Raw genomic sequence first — 25,285 nt, forward strand, 5'->3', positions numbered from 1 at the left:
ATGTGTTTGCGTGTGCGCAGTGTGCGCGGCTGCGGCGATACCCTCACGACGGTCGTGAGGATTTCAAACAGGTTTGATGAAGGCCAAACTCGGGCCGATCACCAAAACGGTCGCACGACTCAGAAATCGGCTCAAAATGGGCCAAAAATCGCACAGTGTAAGCCCAGCATTACACTGTGCGATTAAATAGGAAATTAGACAATCAAATAAAAGAACTTATTGGAAGTTCAATGCCAGACTTTTACAAAATGAAGGTTACTGCAAAATGGTCAAAGAAATTCTAAAACATATTATGGCTAATCATTTAATTGTAGGCTATATTAATACATGGAATTTCTTAAATTCGAAATTAGAGAATTTAGTATTCAATTCAGTAAAAACGCAATTCGAAAGCAAAGGGAATATGAATGTAAATTGTTACAAGAAATTACTTATTGCTGTAGTAAAGATGATCTAAATATCCAAGAAAGGAGTAAACTGATGGAGTTGCAAACTAAATTAGATCAACTCTACCTGAATAAAGCAGAAGGAGCTTTTGTGCGTTCCTGGGCCAAATGGATTGAGGAGGGGGGAAAATTCCTTATATATTTTTTTTAATTTAGAAAAGAGTAGGCAAAAAAGAAATTTTATATCTTCCTTGTTAATTGATGGCATTGAATGTGACGACCCTAAAATTTTGCAAGATGAAATTTATACATTATATTCCAATCTATATTCCTCACAATTCTCCCAAGCAGACTGTGATGTCTGTTTTGATCAAATAAATAATTTAATCCCTCAAATTGATGATTCATTTAAGGAATTTTGTGAATCTGATTTTAGAATTGAAGAATTAGATGCATCTGTTAAGAAAATGGCGTTTAATAAATCCCCTGGTCCAGATGGGCTTAAAGTTAATTTCTTCAATTTTTTGGGGAAGACTTAAGGGAAATTTTATTTAAAGCTATATTGGCTTTAAATAAAGCTTTTATTTTATAGATTAAGGAGATTAAGAAGATATTTGTGTCTATGATCTAACGAGCTGATGTGCTTTTGGTGTTTTCCACATCTGCAGACTGCAGTCAAAGAACAAATGGGTGCATGAAAGATGGGAAAAGGAAGTCTGCAGGAGACAGCAAAGAGCCACCCAGGAGGAAGAAAAGGGACAAAACCAAACACAGCGCCCAAAATTCAGCAGCTGACCAGAGACGTAAGTAGCAAGCAGCTTGGCTTTTATACTCAGGTGAAGAGCAAAATGAACATTTAGGCTACAGCAGAGAGTCATTTGTGTCACAGCTGTAGTAAAACAACATGTGTGTTTGTCTTTTCAGGTGAATTCCAGGCCAGATACGTGGAGGAGCACCATCTTGGAGGAGGTGGCTGTGGAGCAGTGTTTGCTGGCTACCGGATAACAGATCATTGCCCAGTAAGTGTTCAGATGGTGGGAGTAAGACAGGCAGTAACGCAGATAACGGATAATATCGTAAGCTGAGACGTGTGCTGTTTCACACCTTTAATGATGTCATACTGAGGAAATGCTCACCAATGCTCTGTGTCTTTTAGGTAGCCATCAAACACATTCCCAAGGACAGAATCCCCATCAAAGTGACGGTAAGTGTGCAACACTTGAACTGTTTTTACATTCCTGGACTGTGGAACGTCTCTTCCTCATCATCCACTTTGTTGGAATAATTCAGGGTGAAAACGGGAAGCGGGTCTCGGTGGAAGTGGCCATTATGCTGAAGCTTGCAGCTGAAGCAGATGGACCAGTGGGAACGTCAGCACCCGTGTCTCTCCTGGACTGGTTTGACCTCGGCACAGAGCTGATCCTGGTGCTGGAGAGACCTGTCCCCGCTGTGGACCTCCATGATTACATAACAGAAAATGGAGGATGTTTACCAGAGGAAAAGGCCAAGGTAAGTTGCCTGGAAGAGCCTTAGACTGTACAGCATTCAATCAAAGCACAGAGTATCAGAGAAGCATCAACCCATCGACTCATTACTGTCTTTTTCATCTTTTCCAGGTCATTCTGAAGCAGCTGGTTGATGCAGCAAAGGACCTGGAGGATAAACACATCTTTCACCGGGACATCAAGAGCGAGAACATTCTGATTGAGACCGGCTCAGATGTGCCTCGTGTTCGTATCATCGACTTTGGACTGAGCTGCTTTGCTAAGGAGCGATCGGTGTACCGCCTCTTCTATGGTAACATATTCAGCTCCTGCTCTTCACACATGTAGCAATTTGTGCCTTTTGTTTTAGAAGGAATTGTAATTGTGTCTGTTTATTAGGTACACCTATTCACACCCCTCCCGAGTGTTACGGACGCAAAAAATACAGGGCTGGACCCACCACGGTGTGGCAAATGGGAGTGGTGCTGTATGAAGCGCTTCATGTGGGGGACTTTGATACCATGACGTTCCTCCAAAAGGAACTGAAATTCAACAAGGATCTGTCCCCACGTAAGAAAACGTCACGCTTCAACATTCACTGAATGCTTGGATCACTGGAACTATCATCTTCATCTTTTTTCTCCTTTCTTTCTCTCCAGACTGCCGGAATTTCTTGGACGCATGTTTAACCAACGTCCCGGAGAAGCGCCCAACGCTGGGGGACCTCCAGCTTCACCCCTGGCTCAGATAAACCCGTCTCTCTCACACACAGACACACACTTCTTATCTTACCATATAAGTGTGATACATTACCTAACTTTCTTTTTTTGTCTTTTTTACAGGAAAATATTGTTTTAGTTTTTTTTGGCCTATTCTAAAATTTTATTTCCTGGAATTCCTGTAACCCCCCCCCCCCCCCCCAGCCATCCCAGGAAAGGGGATCTCTCTTTGAATGGGCTTTCCCGAGGTTTCTTCCCATCGATCTGGCCCCCCGGGGAGTTTTTCCTCGTCTTCATAAAGAGCTTGGGCTGGGTCAGGAGCTCCATCAAAATTGGCCTAATTTGATTAGTTTAATGTAATAAATAAAAATTAGTAAAAATCTGAACATTTAATTTCCATCAAAATAAAACTTGTTTAATTCAACTTTGGTGAGAAGACTCTTTTATTACCATTTCAAGGATTGTTTTTTACCCAAAAAGAAGAAAACTGAAAATTAATCAGGTTAAAGTATAACTACTGGCCTGCATTTACCAGTAAGTACAAACTCTCCACAAGTACCACTTACCTCAGGTTTCCCACGGCACCTGTGCAGAGTTTCTGTTTATGACCGAGCTCGTGTTTAAGTTGATTCCTCTCATTAATAAGTCTTGTAAATAGTTCAATCGATTGCACATGAATTATTGTACTTTAATATAAAAATGGAAGGTGATACAGCCTCAATAGCGTGGTTGCCTCTAGATTTAAAAAGAGAAATAAAGTCTAGTAGTAGTTTTTGTTTTTTTTGTTACAGCTAGATATGTCGACTTATGCTAAGTTAACCTGGCCTAAGAGCCTCACAGAGGTGTCAGTCTTCTCTAGTTTTGCCCCAGAAAGTGGCAAAAAATTATTCTTAATAGATCCTGATTACATAAAAACAGGTTTTATGGTTTGCCCTCATTGGCACTGATTTATTATTCCCATCAGTGAATGAGAAATGAAGGTGCTGAAACAGCCTCAATGAGGCTTTTCACTTCTATGTATAGCCGATTCGACCCACCAACAGCAGCGAGGACTGGAGTGACAGTAACCCACTGACGTGCGAGGAAACTTTCTGCACAGCCTCACAATTGGTCGACCTCTGATCCCATTCACATGTTGCCAGGGAGAGGGACCCTCCACCCAAATCACACACATAGCGCACTCCCTCCTATGGTATTTTACTAATTCACACAGGAATGCACCGTCCAGTTGTCAAGGGACAGAAGAAACAGCTTTTTTTACAAGTGTGACTTCAAATATGTTATGCAATCATTCTTTAACTCTATACACAAACAGATATCAGTGTGTGTGTATGTAAGGACATCATATCAACAATAGGGTTAAATTTTGTTTTGGTTCTGAACGCACTCTTTCACCAAATAACAAGATGAGCCTCAATTTGATCCTTACGTTTATACAAAGTATGATTTCTACTATGATTTCTTTGTCACCTTTTCAGCAAATTAACTCCAAGGTTGTGTATACAGGTGGGAAGAGAGTTTGTATGCATAACTGTACAAAACAATAATTACACAATTCTTCACAGCATCTTAATATGTGCATTATTTACACTACATCTCTATTTAATTATTAAATCATCATCAGTACTTTTATTATGAAACTGCTGATTAAGCTGCATGGATTTCTTCACCACAATACACAAAAGATTTTAAAGATTTCATTCAGTTTAATTTTATTATATTTGTACAGCTCCAATTCACCACAACAGACACCTCGGGGTACTTTATATTGCAAGGTAAAGACCCTGAGATATATGAGTGAAATGTCCAACAAACAGACGATCCCCTGCGAGCACGACTTGGTAATGGTGGAGAGGAAGAACTCCCATTTAACAGGAAGAAGCTTTCAGCAGAATCAGGCGAGGGGAGGGGCAGGTTTCTATGTGGCAAGAGATAATAAAAAAAACACACAAAAAGGGCAAAATAATGGACTCGCATGTAAACCTGTGGGGTAGGAGGTCTCAGTGCATCACGGGAAACCCACAGCAGCATATGGATGAGGTCGCCTGAGATCACCCGATCCACCCCTTAATGAAATCATAGGCCCCACATATGGGTGCGCTGAAATTTGGCACTTTATTTTGATTTTTTCCAGTATTTTTGAGCCCTCACAACTTCTTAAGCACAGGGCACATGTTTCTGTTGCTGGAAAACAATGCTTCTCTTCCTCTACATCTTTTTGATTGAAAATAAGACCTGTCATACTGAGGCTTAGAGCTGAACAGTGGGAATTTGGCTTTAAACTGTGACACTTGGAGTGGGTTTAAAGACCCAAGTGTCATCGAGGACAGCTACGGAATCCATGAAGCATGTTTGAGGCTGGTGTGGGTGAGTGGGTGGGCCCGGGTGACAGAGGTGCAAGAGCTCGTAACTCACACACATGGTCAGCCAATCAGCAGGGCCTGTGGGGGCAGAAAGCCGGTAAGTTACACTTGGAAACTAACAAACACATAATAACACAGAACGGACAGACAGCAGAAGACAGAAGAGTCACGAGAGGAAACCTCGATCTCTTCTGCAGGATTTCAGCTGAACCCGAGACCAGCTGACTGAGCTCCTAAGGTAATGTGCTCTGCTGTGACTGGATGTTTGAGTCAGACTTTGCTGGGCTGGAGGTGTCCTCACTGTCAGGTCACAGAGTAAGAAGGACGTTCGAGGCTGATTGAAAGTTTAGTGAAAGTTGCAGCATTTCCAGAGTCTAACATGTCGATCATGCATGTCCTGAAAGTCTGATTGGCTCTTAGATGAAGCTCACCTGTCGATAAAGCCTGGTTAATTCCATATTATCAAAGTAAAGCTCTTCAGGTATCCACTCACGCAGGCTCTGTGCGAGCACTTCCAGGACAAGTGTGGCCTCTGTGAGTGGGAAGAGTGTCTGTTTTGATCCCGCTGTATTCGCTGTCAACATGGCGAGCCCTGAGGAAGAGAGACTTTGACAGCTGGACAGCCTCAGTGGAAGGCATGCAACCGCCCCTCTGTGCGCTATTTATATTCACCTTGCCGGGCTTACAACCGGTGTCCCTTCATTCACACCCCGCCACGGCAAATGCCACCACATTAAAGTGCTTGTCAGCTACAAATCAGTGGGTTCTACTACGGCTGAATTAATCAGAGTTCTTGTGTTTCAGGAACCTAAAAGTAAGGCATAAATGATTATTTTAGGCTCAATTACTGCCTGATATTACAACCCTATATCTGCCATATATTGTGTAAATATGACAAAACTAGGGTTGTATAATTAAGGATATAAGAATGAAGTAGTTTTCCTGCTTAACATAAAAATGTAGGATAGATATTGAAATAATTGATGAAAAAATAAAACATATACACATATTTCTTCATACATATTTCTCAGTGGTTCCAACTGTTGAAATAAAAACAGAAAAGATATCCATTATCACATATAAAAATATTCAACATCACACATTTCCATACAGTATGCAGTATTCCTGATCATTTTATTATAGGACAACTCCTGGCTTTAGATGATGATTCATTTGTTTTACAAAAAAACAAATGGATCCATCTGCACACCAGGGAAAGAAACGAGCTGAGCAGCACCTAAAAAATCTGATCTATAGTGACCCCCAGTGGTTAAACTCCTTACCTGTGCAGGTGTTGTCCCTAAACAGTCGGTTATAATGAAAAAGCAAACTCAGTCTATTATTTTGTTCTTGTATAAAATTAAACCAGATTTAGGGATAAGTATTTGCATCTGCTGCTGCTCAAAAAGCTCACATATTAGTTTAGATATTCTTAGACAGGCCTAGTGATCATAAAATGCTTCTAACCTTGTTAGAAGTCTTTTTTAACTTATTAGCAGCCAAGCAAGAAAAATATCTCCCCATTCACTACAAGGGTTGGGGACCAAATTATATTTAAATATTTAGGATGAAACCTGCTAACTTTGGTTATTGTCAGAGATTTTATCGCCACGAAAAAACAAATGTATCCATCCTTTATCCACGCACACGGTCTCTTAACATTATTCTACATAGTGCAAACACACACCTTTAAAATACTGAAAGAACAGGGTCCATTCTGTGTGGCCAAGTTATCCACACCAGGGTTTTTAGTAGGATCTGACTTACTTCAAAATACTCCGTATGAAACTTACTGGTTTGGTTTCTCTTCTTTTAAACATATTTTTCCATCTCCTTCTCTCCTCCAGTTCTAGATGCCGACCGACAGCGACAGAGACATGGCCATACCTCGGTTGTTTAACTCCAGCACACCCTTCATCATCGTGGCCGGCGGATCTGAGATCTCGTTTCTCACCAAGTGGACGACAATCAGGGATGCGAGGAGGAGAAGGACTCGCTGGTCCAAGCCATCGGCCCCCACCTGAGTCGAGTGATGCAGCGCGGCACAGCCAAGCATGTTGTCACACAGGGGCGTGAAGTTTCCGAGGAGAATCCGTGTGTTTCTATAGTCGCGCAGGCTGAGCGTAAGTAAGACTGAGATCAGATCTGAACAGGATCTGAGTCAGGACTGTTTTACATTGTTTTCCTTTTTGTCTAAGCTACTTGCATCCTTCTATTATTTTGGTTAAAAAAACACAATGAAAGCACACGTAGAGTACATCCAGCACAAGTTTCCAGTCTGTCATGGGGCTGCACAAGACTTAATGCAAGCCCTGAAGGGCCAAAAAATTTCATGTCAGCACATGATGAGTACTTCTTTTAATCAAAGGGCTTTTAGAGCGTAATGACTAAAACAGGCTTAAAGGTTTTCAATTATCTATAATTGTTTTGAGTTGTACATCAGCACTTTTCAGGTTTACAGAACAGCTGCTTATGCAAACCGAAGATCACTAATGTTCACTACCAAGTAGGTGTATTAAAGAAATGGTGCATCAGCTCCTGTTGTGCAAAATAACATAATAGCAGCTAAAAGCTTCCAGAGAGGAATGCAGAAAAACCGAAGACAACATTTTTACTGTTACACCTCTGAATGGAAGCATGCAGTTGTAGCACATGGACCACTTAAAAGGTCCAGGTTTTTTTCTCCATTTACACATTTTCAAATGACGTTCATGAACTTTAGTCCACAACGAGACTTCTCTAACTCTAACTCCTACTGTTTCTCTGTCCCAGGAGAAGACTTCCAGGAGTTCAGCCCGACCAACACTCAGTGCCCCTACTCTCAGTCTCGCCTCCTCCAAAAGCACAGGTAAAGAACACAACACACATTACCTGTGCACAGGCTTAAATGCCCTCCATGGCCAGAAATATAGGATACAGGTATGATATGGTTTCCATTTAGCTTGTACGTGAGGGTTCAGGGTTCTTTATGTGCCTGGGTATGAAGGAAGCTATTGTGCTCGTGACCAGCTACATATTTGTATTCATAGATGGTAACAAGGTTTTAGCTGTGCTTTTTCTGTGTGCATGAGACAATGACCTCTTCCTGCACTTTAAATAACTCATGTGCTCCAAACAACATTGTGATCAGCTGGATTTTAAAGAAAGCATTAAGCTTTCTGTGTGAGAAACCAAGTTTTCATACTTCTTCTCATTTGCAGGACTCTCGGTAAGGAAGCCGCCTTTGTGAGCGACTCAGATGACGAGAACTTTGAAACAGCCACCAAATTCCCGCGCTACCACCTCCAGAGAAAACAGCGCCGGAAAACCAGAACCACACAGAGCCTCGAGGAAGGGGAGGAGCCTCCTATCATCCAGGGTCTGTGGGTGCAGGAGATTGATTGGCTGAAATCAGCAGACAGAGAGACGACTTCATCAGCTGAAATCATACCTCCTCCTCCTCAGTTTACTGACTCGGCCTCAGACCCCTGCAGAGACTCGTGCATGTGTGACAGCTGCAGCTGTGCAGACGTTTGTGACTGTGTGAGGAGATCAGAGGAGGCGTCGCCGTCAGAGGACCAATGCAGATCCGTAGATACAGAAGACACATCCAGCACCGACCACAGAGGAGGCTCGGGCTCTGACACTGACTCTGTTCGCACTCATGAAAGCGACTCAGACTCGTCTTATGACGTCGATGTTGGCACACAAGGCATCATGTCGACCTTTGACCTCATGTATGTGTCTGGATTTACCCCTTCCTCCTGTGCAGGATGGGATTCTGACTCTACAGGAAGTGTGCAAAACCCACTGGGAAATTCAGAGTATGCCCACAGCCTCAGCACTGAGAATACATCCCAGTGCTCCTTTGGGTTTGATGACATGAGTGACACAGTTTTAGATGAGCTGAGGGGCAAAGTGGCACACATACCAAAGTTGCTTGTTTCAGCTTTCTGCAGAGATTTAATCAAACAGATCCTGAACAGCTGGAAAACATCGAAACCTGCAAACGAAGGACTCATATTTCACGACGTAAGACATTCACATCCAGTCTATCCACACTGTTTTTGTTTATGGACAGTAGACAGCAGAAGCAGTAGTATTCAGGTACTCAACAGGCCAATCACAGTCGCTGCAGGCTGCATCAGTGCAGCATTTGGTTCAGCTTCTAAGGAGACGCACATCAGGTTACCTCGTAGGGTTTCACAAGGACTCGAATTTAAGTAAAAATTTCATTTTAACCAACAATAATGAATAACAATGTTTTTAATTCATAATTTAGTAAAAAATAAATGAAGTGTAAAAATCTATGACATCTAAAACTCTGAATGCAGACTTTTCACCACATAAAGGTGAAAACTTTTACTTTGTGTACAAGAAAATGAATACATGTTGATGTGAATGTTTAGAAGTTTTTTAAAAATACAATAAAAGTTATGAGCCAAAAGAAATCAATCAATCAATCAATAAAAAATAAATAAATAAATAAGGTAACTTACTGTTAGCAGTAACTTGGTCTAGATTTGAATACTGGTGGTGAGGTAGGTGAAGTGGCCTGAAGGGAAGGCTCGTCTGGGATTTCAGCGCTTAAATGAGGAAGACTGGCTGTAAAAGGTTTTTGTTTTTTTTTTATGGGGGATTTGTGATTTAACTCATTTCCTTTTCTCTCTCTTTGTTTCATCAAGCATCTCCAGCCCAGCAGTTGTCAGTACAGAGAGGGAGAGGAATACTTTGTCCTTCATCACATCCAGAATGGCTCATATGGTGATGTGTTCTGCGTTCGTGACAGAAGCACTGGCTTCAAATGTGCTGCCAAGAGGGTAAGCCAAGATCCGCTGAGTCACTCATTATAATCCAGATGTGCTCCACCCGAGAGGTTTAAACTCCCGAGAGCTGACATGCTGATTTTATTTAAACTATTTTCTGTTATTTAGCTCATTGTTGACCCTTCTTCTCAGATTCCACTGAGTCATTTCAGCAGCGAGGAGGTGAGCACATGGAGTGCTCTGAACTCCCCTCGAGTCGTGGAGCTTTTTGGAGCTGTGAGGGAGGGGCTTAACGTCGTTCTCCTCATGGGCCTGAAGCCAGGTAACCTAACTGCATGCTACAAACTGCATAAAAACCGTCTGAGTAGTCTGAAAGAGTAATCACACTCTCCCAAACCCCATCAGCTTGTTTAGCCCAGCTTCTAAAGGAGATGAACTGCCTACCTGAAGATCTGGCCCTGCATTACCTTCATCAAACACTGGGGGGCGCTAGAACACCTGCACCAGAGAAGGGTTGTTCATTTGGATGTCAAAGGTATGTGTTCTTTTTTTGTATAATGACTTAGATCTGAATGATAATATGTACAAATTAAGAGAATTCAAACCCTCTGGACATTTTAGAGTGACTTGTTTCAACCAGTGTGGTCCTAATCATTTTATATATACAATAAATCAAATGTGCAGGTGTATGCGGACGTATTCAGGCATTTTACTTGAGGAAGTAAAAAATATCAGCAAATACTCTTAAAAATAATAATTAAAAGAAAATGCTTGCGTGTGAGAAGCAGGAGCTATAAGCGTCTGGCATCTTTGCATCATTCACTGAGTAGATAAAAACAATAATGATGTCATGCTTTATTTTTAGGCAGTACATTTTATAGCAAAATTTTTTTCTTAATTTATAGAAGTTGCTAAAAAAATATAGGACACAAGTATATAGGTAGTACTTTTATCTTTAGTTCATTATACACATTATTTAGGCTCATTTTGACTTTAACTTGCAATGGAGACTTTTACTTGTTTTGGAGTATTTTTCTACTGAGATAAGACGTGCTAGACTCTACCCCGAGTTTGTTGTGAGACCCCAAAGTACCTTTGCAGAGATTTTATATAATCTGTAGAACATACAGAGAATGGAGCCCAGCGAAGCCTCAAGCTGGTGGTTGTGCTGTCAGCTAACATCTCCTGTGACGGTACCTAATCCTAAAGTGACACCTCACCCCTAAACCCTCGGTAATCCCTGCTCATACGATTGAGCAGGAGGGGTCTGCTCACATTAGGCCCTCTATTGTGCTCTGAGCTCATGTCTAAAAGCTTCGCTCATCATACATCCGTCAAATTACCCACTCTCATCATATCAGATAGCACAAAGTTCCTGTGCTTTTTTTTGTAGATGGTACCTTATTCTACCTTGAGATGGCTGTTCATGCTTTAGCCCCCCATGCACCCATCACTCTTACAGCCTCTGACAGCCTCCTGCTTCTCAGTCAACTGTTTCATAATGAGCACCCAATGAAAACAAGCTGTCCCACTGAATCCTGCATGTTGATCTTATTCCAGTTGACAATGTGCTGCTGTCTGCTGACTGCAGAGACACATTCCTCTGTGACTTTGGTCTCTCAGAGACTTTAGATGACAGTGGATGGAGCACAAAGAATTTCAGGGGTAAGTTGATCCTCAAAAGTCTGAAATAAACTGTGGTGCAGTTTAAAAATGACTAACATTTTGGTTCAAACACCATGATTTTTATTGATCTAATTAAAACACATAAATATATATCACAGCAAACTGTCAGTCTTTTAAAATCTACTTGTGAAATGATCTACTGCTTAGGCTCCCATAAATATATAATGAGGAGTTTGCAATGAGTAAATCTGCCTTTCACCATCATCTTTCAACCTTTAAACATTCATATCTTTAAAAGATAGCATGCAATATTCTTAGCCTACCGTGTTAGCATTCAAAGATTTGCAACAGTCTTCCAAGTATTTGATTATTAACCTCAACGTTGGACATATTTTGACCTCTAAATCGTTATGAGTGGCTTTTTGAGTTTAAAAACTTTCAATTCATTTAACGTTTGTGAATGTAGGAGCTGCATTCCCCGGCACAGAGACCCACATGGCCCCTGAGGTGGCACGAGGGGATCAACTCTGTGCCAAGGCAGACGTGTGGAGCAGCTGTTGTATGCTACTGCACATGCTCAATGGATGCCAGCCATGGGATACGTTACTATTCCCATCCACTGTGTCTCCAGGTAAGAACCTCTTATTTGCTGTTTGTGGAAAATCAGACAGTTACAGGCTGAATGGGACAAAACCACACTTGCGTATTCATCTGTTTTAGATTGTCAATGAGCCTCCGCCTCTGTGGGAGGTGCCATCCAAGTGTAACAACTTCACAGCTAAAGTGTTCAGGGCCGGACTCCAGAAGGACCCCGAAAGAAGAGCGTCAGCAACTGAGCTCAGGAAGAAAACCACCAAGGCCCTCAGAGCAGGTCGATGCACGTTATAAGCCTTGATCATCTAATCATTTAAGTGTATACAGTTTACATTACATTAGAGTTGTGAGAGCAGCAAAAAACATTCAAAGCTGCATGTTGTCACCAAACAATTGAAATAGAATATATAATATCTCCAAGAGGGAGTATCTCTTGAGGAAAATAAAATAGGACCTGCATCCAAATCCAGTTTTGCCAAAGAAGGGACTCAGCTGTCTATAGATGCCAAGTATTTTAAGCATATTGTGACACTGCAAATTATTTTCTCCACAGTTGGAGGTCTGAGTTCTTGGTCCATGAAAAGCGCCTGTGAAAAACTGTATCGTGTCCAGAACCAGAATGAAGACACTCCCTGCTCTTTGTCCCATCAGATTCAGAATAAACCATCACATACTGGCTCAGCACCTGCTATGTACTGGGTGAGCCCCTGGAGAACTGCAGCAGTAGACGAGGACAGCAACGACTGGTCAGAAGGAAACTCAGGCCAAGAATCTGAGTTGGAGACATTTTGCTTAACTGGGGAGTGGGACTCTGAGCCAAAATCACTGCGGGATGATTACATCACTAATGAAAAAGACTGGAGACTGGGTCTGATTCAGAGGTAGATATATACATGGGGGAGGAGGAATATATTCAGGAGAAGTGGCTGAAAACTGACAAGGACTATGAGGGGGATTGGGAAGAGGAAGGAGATGAAGAGGAGGAGGAAGAGTGGGATTCTCCCGAGTCCACGGAGTATCTTCGTGCTCTCCGAGGCCTTTTCCCTTTACTGCAAAAAAGTCACCAGATAGAAGACAATTCATGGGGATCAGAAGCAGAGCTGGAATACCTCAGAGATGGTGAGTCATAAAAAAACTCAGTGGAGCATTACTAAAGCCCGAATCATATTATTATTATAAATTTGGCTCGGATGAGGTTACAGAGCTCTTCATGACATTTTCAAAGATACACTTTTAAATGGGACATATTATGCTCTTTCTATTATCTGTCATTTATTTGCAGTTACAATGATGGATGCTCGTATTAAACACAGCGAGCATTTTTAAAAAATGAGGTCCGTTTATGTAAACCTAATCCAAAAATTCCAGCTTCAGACTGCAATAAACACTCGTTTTCATGCATTTTTTTAAACTCTTGGTTCTGCATGATGTCACAGAGACAAGATGTCCCTAATATGGTCATTTCAGGCACACATCCACTTGATCTTCAAATGTTTTGTTTATGGGCACAGCTAATCAAACAAAGTTGGTTTAAAGGGACTGGAGCTAACTTGGCTTGTTTCAGAGAAGGTTGTCAAAGCCTCATCAATGTCCGCTAATAACAGAAACTTTTAACATGTTGTCCTTTACTAGATGTGACTAAAGGTACCAGAATCAAGACCCCGTCCCCTGAACCTCGAGATGAACCACCATCCTGCTTCAGCTGCTCTGACACATCGCAGATAGATGCCTCAGAGAAGGTGAGTACCCATGCAAGAGGGATGTAGCCGACCTTGACGTCACTCACTGGTTTGCAAAGTCTTGTTTTTGAAATTCGAACCGAGTGCTTTCGCCTTCGCCATCTTAGCGTTTAGAAACCAGACAGCACGAGAGTCTGACGGTCAAACTGAGAGACATGTGGCTCATACTGCACCAGCTTTTTTAATCACAAGCTAGAGCTGCGCTAAAGTGCAGCCTGCTTTGCTTAAGGTGCTTCTTCACTGGCTTGAATTTTGAGACTGGGATGCTACGTCCATCTTTTACATAACAAAGATGAGCATGCATGCTTCATGTTTAAATTTATGTACAAAATAAAATCCTCCACAAAAGAAAATCTTCTTTCTTATTTTTAGGACTCTGATCACTCGTCTGATGACCTCAGCTCTGGCATCTTTTCCTCCTGCAACAGTCAGACTGATGCGTGCTTGGAGTGGTTAGCTTTAGCCAATCGGCCGTCCTCACAGTGCTTTGAGGGTAAGATGGCAGGGATGCATCTCTGTGCTGATCGAGGGCTGTTGGCAGAATTTTTCTAATGCTCTGACATTTGCAGGTATTGACATCTGGATAGAGGACCCTGAGGGCAAGTGTTTGAGGATACGCGAACGTAGGCGGATCAAAGTGGGCCATGTTGCCATAGGAATTAGTGATCAGGTATGAGAGAGTTTTAAGATGTCCAGAAACCTTTTAGCTGTGGTGGTACATCAGACCGAGGTTTCTGTTTTGTTTCCTCAAAGTGTATTTTGGTTTGCTTTTTTTCTCTTTTCTTATTTCCGGAACAGAAAGTGAAATGTCCCGAAGTACAGTTAAAGAACAAAATTGGGGAAGTTTAGATTTAAACCTGTAACTATCTAATGAAAGAACAAATGCACTAAATTATCATTACCACTTCAGCAGTAACCCTTTGCAAATACATCTGACACCCAGTCAGCCAGAATCCATATGAATAATTTCACCTGTCACTCAGATCTCAGGGAAAGCCTTCACTTTGGAGACTCTGGACAGGAAGACGGTGTCCTTTGAACGAGAGATCAGAGAGTCTGGTCTGTGGCTTCGCTGTGTTCCTGCTCCTGACAGATGCCAGCACTGGAGGTGGAGAGTCAGAGACGGCAAGCTCGAACTTCGAGAATGAGACGGATATTTTCTGTTCTCTATTATTGTTTTGGTCTTTTGCACTAATTTAATTTGTTTTTTCCATTGGGAAAAGCTTTTAAGCACTTTTCTCAATGCATTTACACATAGCTCAACATATATAATCCATTTTGACAGAAAAATGGGCAAAAAAGCTTAAACACAGGAAAAACAAAGATACTAATCAAGCGCTTTATTAGGAACACCACACTGGGTTCAGGTAGGCCCTCTCTTTGCTACCCAACAGCCTCAGTTTACTTCCTGTGTTGCCAGAGTTGTTCTTCTGGACTCAGACTTGCTGGTTAGGACAATGACGTAGGTCGTCTGAATTCAGTCTCATATTTATAAAACCACATTTAAGATGAAGGAACCATTAGAAGATGACTCCTTCCAGTGTGACTGGTGATTGTTGGTAATATGCTGGCACAAAGAGACCAAGAAAACATTCCCCATGTTATCCCACTGACACCAGCAGCCTGGGCAGGTTGGCTCATGCTGATTTTGACCTACCATTTACATGGCGATAGATCCTTGCTGCATTTTTGCTATCTGGGCTGTATTTGATAATCTCACCATCCTGTGTTTAGATTAGATTACATGTTTTTAAATCCAGTGAATCACATTATTAACAGGATCTGTTTGAAACTCCATATCCCTGCAGATCCACTAGGTTTGAAAATTCCCTCCATGCCACACATGAACTGAGTATGAACAGGATCCGTTTTTTGTTTTGTTTTTTTCCTCAAGGAATCCCAACACAATTTCTCATTTTTTTCTTTTAGTGTGATATTTTTATGTATTTTTGTGGCTGTAACAAAAAATATCCAATCCTTCAAACAATGGTAAAGGATCCCTTCAAAATCTCCCAGATCCAGACCTGAAATGATAACCACTTTGAGGTTGTGCAAAGTCCCACAGCTGGTAAAGATACACAAACAAACCGAATCAATTGCAAAAATAAACTGTAATTTGTACTTAATAACTAGTTACATGTCCGTTACCTTACCGAACCCCGGTACTTAGCTTATACTGCTGTGTTAAACCAATGTCATAACCTACGTCCAGCCTGAGCCGCTCCCTACCAGAAATCCAACAACACATTGTAGGAATCCAGACCTCAGCCCCTGTGTTAGGTCTGTAGTGTGAACACAATACATTGATGAGCACAGGAGTAATATTTCTGCAAAATAAAATGTAAGAGGGATTTATTGTACCTAGCTTGCTCAATATGCAAATGCAACAGCTAATATGTGGAGATATGTTGTTTTCCTCGTTTTAATAACTGTTAGTTTTGTCATGCTCACCTCTTTCTTTCATTTCAGCAAAGTGTTGTCACATCTAAACGTTGAGCTCTGACAGGATCATCTCTGTTTTCACTGGTGTTAGCAGAGCAAAGCAGAGGAACGAGAATAAAAGCAAACATTATGGTCCCATTATGGTCAACCATTCAGCACAGCACTGTAAATGAAGCTGCAGAGTTTCTGCTGCACTGGTGCCACGTGATTGGCTAACTGAATAACTACTATCACAAGCAGGTGTTCCTAATAAAGTGCTACTTGTGTGTACAAATAAAAAAATCTTAAAATGTTGATTTTCAGGTTAAACTGTTTCTATATGTTTTAAGTAAGGATACAAGTAGTTTACACTCCAAGGTTGTAAACGTGCTTGAATAAGAAATGGTGTTGGTAGAGCTGTAATAGGTTGTGACATCTGTATTTTTTTATTTTGTGTGTTAAGATTGTTTCCCTCTTTCCGTTCTCCTGCTTTTTTTCTTCTTCCTTTTATGGATCACTAGGAACAAAAAAAAATCCGTTCTCTGTATCTCTGTTTACTTTCTGATGTGGAAGAAAGAGTTTGTCATGTCATCTGTTTCATTTAGAGTTTAAATGGCATGAAGCTGCTTAAAATGATGTGTGTTTTCCACAATATACCACAAGGCTGGAATCTCTTGATACTTGAATGTGACTTACATTTTATATTCTAATAAAAAATGACTCAGAGGCACAAAAGTTGCTGTCTTCTGCTCCTTCCCAGCTATTGCCTTTCCCAGTGGTTTCTGACTTGGTGTCATTTGAGAAAGACCAGGATTAGACCTGCTGCACACTGTAAACATTTACAGCACTGATAAAGAGGCCCAGCCCTATAAAAACAGATGATGTTAAACACGTGAGGCTGTTACATGTGACCAGGAAGATGTATGAAAACGGTCGCCTCAGCCTGATCCTGTTCATTCATTAATTGTAATATAGGTATTGATCTTATACAAATTGTTTTTGTACAGTCTAAACTGTATTTGATAAATATCAAATATAAAAATGTTTCTGTCTGGGCATGAAATATACAATTTTGTATTATTTGTATTTGCAATAGTTCAGCTAGAGGTTCCCACTGAAGAGAGATTCATGTTATTAAATGAAAAGTAACTGTACATGCAACACTCTTTATGACTATAGCAACTAGCTGGCTAACCTTGGCTTGCTTCTCACTGACATCAATGGCAAAAGTGCTATCTAAACCCAGACCAGTGCTTGCTTTTTGTCCTTGTGTGGTGTTAACTGTTTGTTGACATTACTAATTAACAGACTCCATTTTCTACCCTAAGGTTAGCTGATGATCTCACTGTTAATGCTGTGAACAGAAGAGTGGTATTAAGACAAGGTTCACATGAACGAGCACAGCCATCTTTAAACTTTTTGTGGAAAATTCAAACTGACTCACTGATGTAAAGGTCACTACAAAGTCTGTCTGTGAAGGTTCTCAGTCATCCAGGTCATCGTAGTCTAAGGAGCTTGGAAAGAAAAGCGTCTGGACTTCTTTAAGTTGCTTGAAGACGTTTCACCTCTCATCCGAGAAGCTTCTTCAGTTCTAAGGTCAAATGGCCGAGAGTCCCAGATTTAAACCCAGTGGGAGTATCCCCCCAAAGAGGGACAAAGGACCCCCTGGTGATCCTCTAATCACATGAGCCAAGGTGTGAAAGCGGGTGTGGGACCTAATCAGCCAGGGTTTCGGGTGAGCTCATTGTTAAACCTGGCCCCACCCTATCATGTGAATTCCTGAGGTCAGATGGCCCAGGATGTGAGTGGGCGTTAAGGCGTCTGGGAAGGGATCTCAAAACTGGATTATAGATGGCAGACAGTTGGTGTCGTAAACCACCGCCTCTGTTCAAAGATGGTCGCTCACAGTGGACATAGATGGCCTCTTTCACTCCTCTTTCAAACCATCTGTCCTCTCTGTCCAAAATGTGAACATTGGCATCCTCGAAAGAGTGACCTTTATCCTTAAGATGCAGATGGACTGCTGAGTCTTGTCCTGTGGAGGTGGCTCTTCTATGTTGTGCAGTGGCTGTTTGGTCTCTCCAATGTAGAGGTCTGGGCATTCCTCGCTGCACTGTACAGCATACACCACGTTGCTGAGTCTGTGTTTTGGAGTTTTGTCTTTCGGGTGAACCAGTTTCTGTCTGAGTGTGTTGCTGGGTCTGAAGTACACTGGGATGTCGTGCTTGGAGGGACTCTCGACCATTTGACCTTAGAACTGAAGAAGCTTCTCGGATGAGAGGTGAAACGTCTTCAAGCAACTTAAAGAAGTCCAGACGCTTTTCTTTCCAAGCTCCTTAGATCACTACAAAGTCCCATTTTTTAGTTATGTTACAAACCCTTTAAACTACGAATAAAAGAGGCTCAAAAATTTAAATGTATTGCTACTGTAAGGGCACAAAGTATAAAAAGATATATGCACCTTTCAGAAAGTGTAGTTGACAAGGAAGCGCCTTAAATATGCATTCTTTCTAATGACCAGCAGGGGGCGACTCCTTTGAAAGCAAACACACCTCCAGAAGTTTTTCCTTCCTTGATCTGTGCCCTCAGTAAAGTCTTAGCTGGTTGTGCTAAGCTTTTCAGCACAATCAGCTAATTTTAAGTCATACTGAAAAACAACATGAAGTTTCCTCTTTGGCTCATGACTTGTTAATCATAAGATGGCAATTGTTGGCCTGTGGTGTCCACTTTTTTCAAAATACCAAGATGGCAACAGTAAAAACAAAACACTCATCTTGAGTCACCAGCGCTTCACTACCCAGTGGGTGATTACGATGACTACACCCATCTTTTATATACAGTCTACAATAAGGCCTCACATTTCCAGCTTGGTGCTTAAGGAATGTGAAGCTTCTGGGTGTTCTTTAAACATTCCTCCAATAGCAAACACAACCAATAATAATTGCAGACATCAGGTGCTGTTAACTGCTGACAAGTGTGATTAATTACCATTCTAAAAGTCATAAACCATAAATGATTAAAGACAGTGGTTGTGAGACCTGCAGACAATGAATTTATTCATGATAACCTGCAGCCTTGGACTAATCATATAATAGATAAATGCTAGCATTTCTGTGTCAGCAATTTGAATTAACACAATTAAAATAAGTGAGGATCTAAAACTAAATTTCAGGATGTCTCTTCAAGTGAGTCCACAGGAAGGATTTCACTGGTTCAAGTCTTCAAAAAATGCAATTAATCAGATTATGAAGAACGAAAGGAAAGTAAGGCCTAAAAGTTGGGATCAGCCAGGATCTTGAGTCCCGGCATGGAAAAACGGGCCTCTAAACAAATAAATGTTAGAACCCTCCACCTCTCTCATACAATTGGAAAGAGTGATGGAGAGGCCTGCGGTGACCCCAGTGATCACTAGGTTTTACTCAGAAAATGTGCTTAAAAGTAAAAGCAAATTAAATATCCATAAAGAAGAAAAACGATCAAAAAGTACATCAAAATGACCATAAGCAAACATAAAATAGAGGAAAAACAATGAACTACAAACAGATTTTTCAAATGTTGTATTTCTGTGTTTTGTTTTTTGACTCCCTATAGTCCTTGTGTTTATGTGTGGATTTCTTTATTTACTGGTGTCTTTTTAGGGTTATTTATTTTTATTCATGGCCCCATGTACTCGTTGGGGATCTCATGGATCGTTTCCCGCTTGACTTGTATGCTTTTTTGCATGTCTTTGTGGTTATTCATGTCATTTAATCGTTATTATAATTATTTGTCTCTTTTGTGGCCGATTTCTGTTTCCCTGTAGTCATTTCTCGTCGGTTAAAAAAAGGGAAAAAAACAGGAAAAACTCTGAGGGCCCGGTTCTCAGTGTCTGAAACTTGAATAAACTTGTGTACGGCTCACTTCCTCGACATTTTGTGCACTGTGCGCACAGGGCTCTGCCGACACGCTGATTGGACCGCGGCGTCATCTGGGCGGGTTATCCGTTACACCATGCGTGCTACGATTGGACGCGGTGTGATAGTGGGAAGTGGCCGTACGCCGGTGTCTCCCTGGTTGCGCAAGACGCCATTTTGGGGTGACAGTGAGAGATAACGGAAAGATCGAGAAGCTGTCGTTTTAAAGGTAATAACCCACATAAACTCGCTTGTGTTTTGCCTGTAACGCCATTTATTGTACGGCGATTGTCGCGCGGTACCAGCGATTCGATTTAGTTTCGCCTGAGCATGACGTCACGAGGTTCTTTCTCAACTGTGACGCGGCATTTAGCTAACGGCTGTTAGCTTAGCGAGCTACCGTGTATCAGCTCTTTTAATGTTCACGCCACAGAAACCAGGCCTCAGTTTTCCAGGTGGATTTCGTAGCAGGTCATCGTTATATGTATTAATAATATATACTGTAACCGGCAGTGGTCTTTAGACCGTTGACGAACGGTGTCGCCTGCTCGTCGCAAGTTAGCATATGCTAGGAAAACTAGCTATCTAGCTGAAGCATCCGCCCTTAGTGAAACGAACTGTATCCTGTTTCGAGTGCTGGTAACCAGGTAAAGAGACCAGAAAACTTCAGACTTTTCACAGAAAATCTGCGCGTTCACATAGCAGAACGTTTCAGCCTTTATTGACACATACTGTTATGAACTTTAACATTAACTTAGCTTGACCTTATAGTTGAAAGCTAGCGTCTTGTGACGGCTCACTCGTACAGGAACATTACCCTAACCTGCTATTGCAGAGTTTTCTAGCTGGAACAGGCCTCTCTTATCTTTTCATCAGTTAGCTATTCGCTTTATCCACTGTTGTACAGCTTAGCCTCAGGATATGCGATTTTTCTGCTGTAAAATAATTGACACATAGGCAGTTTTAACACTTCTGTAGTGTACAAGTTAATGGCTGATGTGGACGGCCAGAGTTAGCTCTTAACTTAGAGTCGTAGACGAAAGCCTCAGTCATTCGTTTGTGTAAACATTTAACTTGTTCTTCTCCGTGTGTCACACAATGTACCTCGTTTTTTCGACTAAATATACAGCTGTCATCGAACTGCTCTAATATGGTGTGCCTCTATGAACTAACGATAAAACGACGGTAAATCAGTCCAGATGTCAGCTGTTTTCTCTATGATACATTTTCCCTGTGTTCACTTCCTCTCACCATACTGCACTGAAACCGATTAACAGCAGACCTTACACTGTCTTAACCCTGTCTCCGTCTCTGCTTTGACAGCTTCATCACCATGGGGAATGTATTTGCGAGCTTATTCAAAGGCCTGTTTGGCAAAAAAGAGATGAGGATTCTAATGGTGGGGGCTGGATGCCGCTGGAAAAACAACTATCCTATATAAACTCAAACTCGGAGAGATAGTCACCACCATTCCCACCATTGGTATGAACATTTACATCTATCACTCCACTGTCTTTATTGTAAAGAAGCTGTATTTTTAGACTGCTATGAGAAGATTGTAAGTTGTTAGTTACTTCCCATTGTTATTTGAGAGGACAAAAAAAAATCCTGTTCACCAGATCTTCAGGTCTTTTAAACATCTGACTGTTAATTTGTTTTAATTACTAGGGATACACTGTTACGGAACTTAGGGCTATGACTAATATATCTACTTTTTGTTTTTATTTTCTTTTTTTATTGCTATTTGCTTCTTACTTTGTTTCAGGGGAAGTAATTAAATCATAATTAAAATTAACTGATCTATTTTAAAGTCTTTTTTAAAAAAAAACTTAACCAGGAGTGATGTGATAAATATTGGCCACAAAAGCAGGTGAATGCCATTACCAGTCAACAGGGCGACCAATCATTTTGTAGCTTTAAGCAGTTATGGTAATTTTTGATTAGTGTTTTTTTTTTTTTTTTTTTTTTTTGTGCGTCCAAGTTTAATGTGTTTTGATCTACAGCAGCCAGATGTTTCCTTATGTCAGATTTTTGGGACATTTCATTTTATCAGTGGTTTAACAAAGAATAAGTGATAAAATGAGAGTAACTGAAGACCTTTTCTTGATTAAAATGCAGTCAGGAAATGTTGACTTTAAAAATAAAAAAGTCATATTAGGAACAAACAGTGAAAAAAAAAAAAAAAATTGTAGAAATCTTTACCTGCGTGTAGTGTTTACTATCGAGTGGTCCAAAGCCTTTTAGTGACTCATCTATGTTTCCTCTTCTTTCTTTTTTTTTTTTCCTTTTCGCAGGTTTTAATGTTGAAACTGTAGAATACAAGAACATCAGCTTCACAGTTTGGGATGTGGGCGGTCAGGACAAAATCAGGCCGCTGTGGCGCCACTACTTCCAGAACACTCAAGGTGAGGTGAAAGGGGGGTGTGCAGTGGCATTATCTTAGCTGGCAGTTGTGTCAGTGAGCATTACTGCCCGTAGGTGGCCTCGTTGGTGCATAGAGGATATTAAAGAGACCAATGACTCACATGCCATTGTTCCATTCTCAAAGGGCGTATTGTGTGACTCCTCTACTGTTTCCTGATGTGTAACTCATCAGAATGTATAGGCCTATGCTGTCTTGTGTTTGCCACTCATGATCCGGCTTGTAAGCAAACTAAGTTGAACATTTTGTGGTATCTTTAATCTGTAGAAATTAATTGTGATTGAAGCCACCTTATTTGCTGCACTGCCATCAGTGCTCCTGTGGTTTCCCTGCATGCATTAGATGAACATCACCTTCCACATACTGAGCACCCAAGTGTGAAATTGAATGTGTGAATCATTTCAGTGATGATCTAAGACGCAGCATCATTTAACAAACAGCATGTCTGACTACAGAATTTTCTTCTACAGCAAACAAGGAAAGTTGTGTTTGGGCTAGAGTGCCGAGTATTGGTTAATGATTTCATGATTAAGGTGACAGAAAATCATTCTTTCCATAATTTTTCCAGGCAAAAAAGATTAAGGCTCTATGCAAAATTAGACCTGCGGACCATCTCAATCTAGTCTGATGTCCTTAATGGTCTAGCCTCTCCCCAAGACATGACACTTCATTTTTTTATGATGACCTGTTACATCTTCACTCTAATGGTAAAGTTCTTAGCATGCAAGTGGTTTTTTGACAGTCTAACAGAAAATTCTGTTTAAAGTATGGCCCTGTTCTTACGTTATCTAAGTCAGTATTGTCTTTTGGGGGGGGGGGGAAGCTGCCCATCACTGTTTTAGGTTTTTAACACTGACTGTTTTTAACCTGTAGAGACGTAAAGAAAATTGTGATCATAATTTTCTCTGTCAAATGTCTCATGGTGCTGTGATGCCCTTAATGCTCAGACAAAGTTATTGTATTACAACTGAAATGCTTAGAATATCTAAAAATAGAAATTGTCTCTATCAGTTCTGTCAAAAACATAATGAAAATGGCCATTCTGAATTATAGCTTGACATCTTTATCCCAACATGAAGAGAAAGTCCAAACAGTGATCAATCTCAGTTATATTAGAAGATCTCTGGCAGAGGTAATACATGATTAGCCACATTTCCTGGAATTAGTGCAATGCAAAAATACTGCTTAACTGAGTTTGTCTGTGGCTTATCAGAGCTGTTAAAATGATATTAATTCAGTTTACAAGTTACTTTCCCATAAGTCCAATAAAGCCTTCTTAACAAGTGTTTCACTGAACCGTGTCTGTCATTTATGACGTCTTTCTGTCCGAACATCATGAGTTAAAATGAGAGTTTGTACAACTTTGTAATAATTAGTAAACATGAGTAGAAAGTTGCTGGTTGGTGTTGTGTGAAATGTTCCCAAGTTACCGCTTCGCTGTTAGCTTCCTCTGCGCTATGAAAAACAGAGAACTGAATAGTTCAGACCATATAGCGGATTATTGTCTCTGATATCTGATCCAGGTTCTGTAGATAGGATTAACCCAATATCTAATCAAAATATCAGATTGGCGTTTACCTAAAAATGCGTAATTATCTGTTGCTTAAGGTAATAAAGAATCAACCCTCAAAGCCAAGAAAAACCAGCACTCCTGTCCTTGATCATGATCCCTCAGCTGAACACCAGCTGAGTCTCAAGAATCCTAAATTTCAGGCAAACTGACCAAATTAACAGCATCACTGTGTGTCCTGTAGATATTCCTTTCATTTTTGTGCCCTTCACATCTCAGCACAGAGTCTGTAATGTATCAGGTGGGTCAGTGAGGCTGCATACGGATTCTAGCTTCACAAACAAATAGTATCTCAGTTATAGACCCGGAGCTGAGCATGTGATCACGTCGTCCCCTGTTACATGAATATAAAAACATCCTGTTTGTACATTCGGTGAGCTGTGGGTATGATAAAACATTTCCTCAAACAAGCTGGCACACAGATCAGGAAGTGTGCTTCAGCCATAGGAAATTTAACAAAATTACCTCAGTTTTCTTGGCTTTGTCTTTATTTTTTGTGTTAAATTTGAAGCAGGAAAACATCATTCAGAACACTGTTGTACTTTCATCCATCCATTCGTGTCATGAAGCTTTTTTTTTTATACGGTCATTAAACTGTCGGTTGTCTCAAAATACAGCTTTCACATGATCTATGACAACTGAAAATGATTTGGCAGCTTTAAGTCATAAATTAATCTGTACTGAACTTAACAAATGACTGATGTGTTTAACAGCTTCTGGATTTAATATATTCTCACAGTCAGCAGACCTGCAGCTGCCAAATCACAAATTATTACTCATACTCATACATACTATTTTTTTTTTTTTTTAATTTAAAGCCCACTCTACTTTACTGTTTTGGAGATTAATAAATGGCCAAGAGAGCTGGTCCAGACTGAATTATTACTGGAACAGAGTCAGAGCTTTTTATCTGGGACAATAGAGCATGTATTGTAACCAGAATATAAATGAAGACATGTTTCAGCATTTTTTTATGCTGTATTTTTATTTTTTTTGTATGCAGGGCTCATCTTCGTGGTGGACAGCAACGATAGGGAGAGGGTGAACGAGGCGAGGGAGGAACTGTCCAGAATGCTTGCTGAGGACGAACTCAGAGACGCCGTGCTGCTCGTTTTTGCAAATAAACAGGTGAGTTTGAGTTTCAGACACACGCAGAGCCAAGAAAAGAAATGAGCCTCAAAATTTACTTCTCAATTGGTTTGGATGTAAAAGCTTTCAGATATAAAGATCAAGACTTTATTTGTACAGGACCTTTCTTTAATTTAAAAAAAGAAAAAAGCCTCTGCTGGTTCAGAGCCAGAAATGCAAGTATCAAAATGGTGT

At 40.8% G+C, this 25,285-nt stretch overlaps 1 protein-coding gene and 1 pseudogene across 1 annotated transcript; both read left to right on the forward strand.

Annotated features, from left to right (window-relative positions):
• Window positions 1-1,080: 1,080 nt before the first annotated feature.
• Window positions 1,081-2,621, forward strand: LOC134623626 (serine/threonine-protein kinase pim-1-like). Its single transcript, XM_063468669.1, has 7 exons — window positions 1,081-1,189; window positions 1,311-1,405; window positions 1,543-1,590; window positions 1,677-1,895; window positions 2,003-2,183; window positions 2,270-2,440; window positions 2,530-2,621. Exons 1-7 carry the CDS (start codon window positions 1,081-1,083, stop codon window positions 2,619-2,621), a joined length of 915 nt encoding a protein of 304 aa, XP_063324739.1.
• Window positions 2,622-21,303: 18,682 nt separating this feature from the next.
• LOC134623627 (ADP-ribosylation factor 1-like) lies at window positions 21,304-25,135 on the forward strand (annotated as a pseudogene).
• The last annotated feature ends 150 nt before the right edge of the window (window positions 25,136-25,285 follow it).

The sequence above is a fragment of the Pelmatolapia mariae genome, unplaced genomic scaffold (assembly GCF_036321145.2).
Source record: "Pelmatolapia mariae isolate MD_Pm_ZW unplaced genomic scaffold, Pm_UMD_F_2 NODE_ptg000788l+_length_44193_cov_1, whole genome shotgun sequence".
NCBI lineage: Eukaryota > Metazoa > Chordata > Actinopteri > Cichliformes > Cichlidae > Pelmatolapia > Pelmatolapia mariae.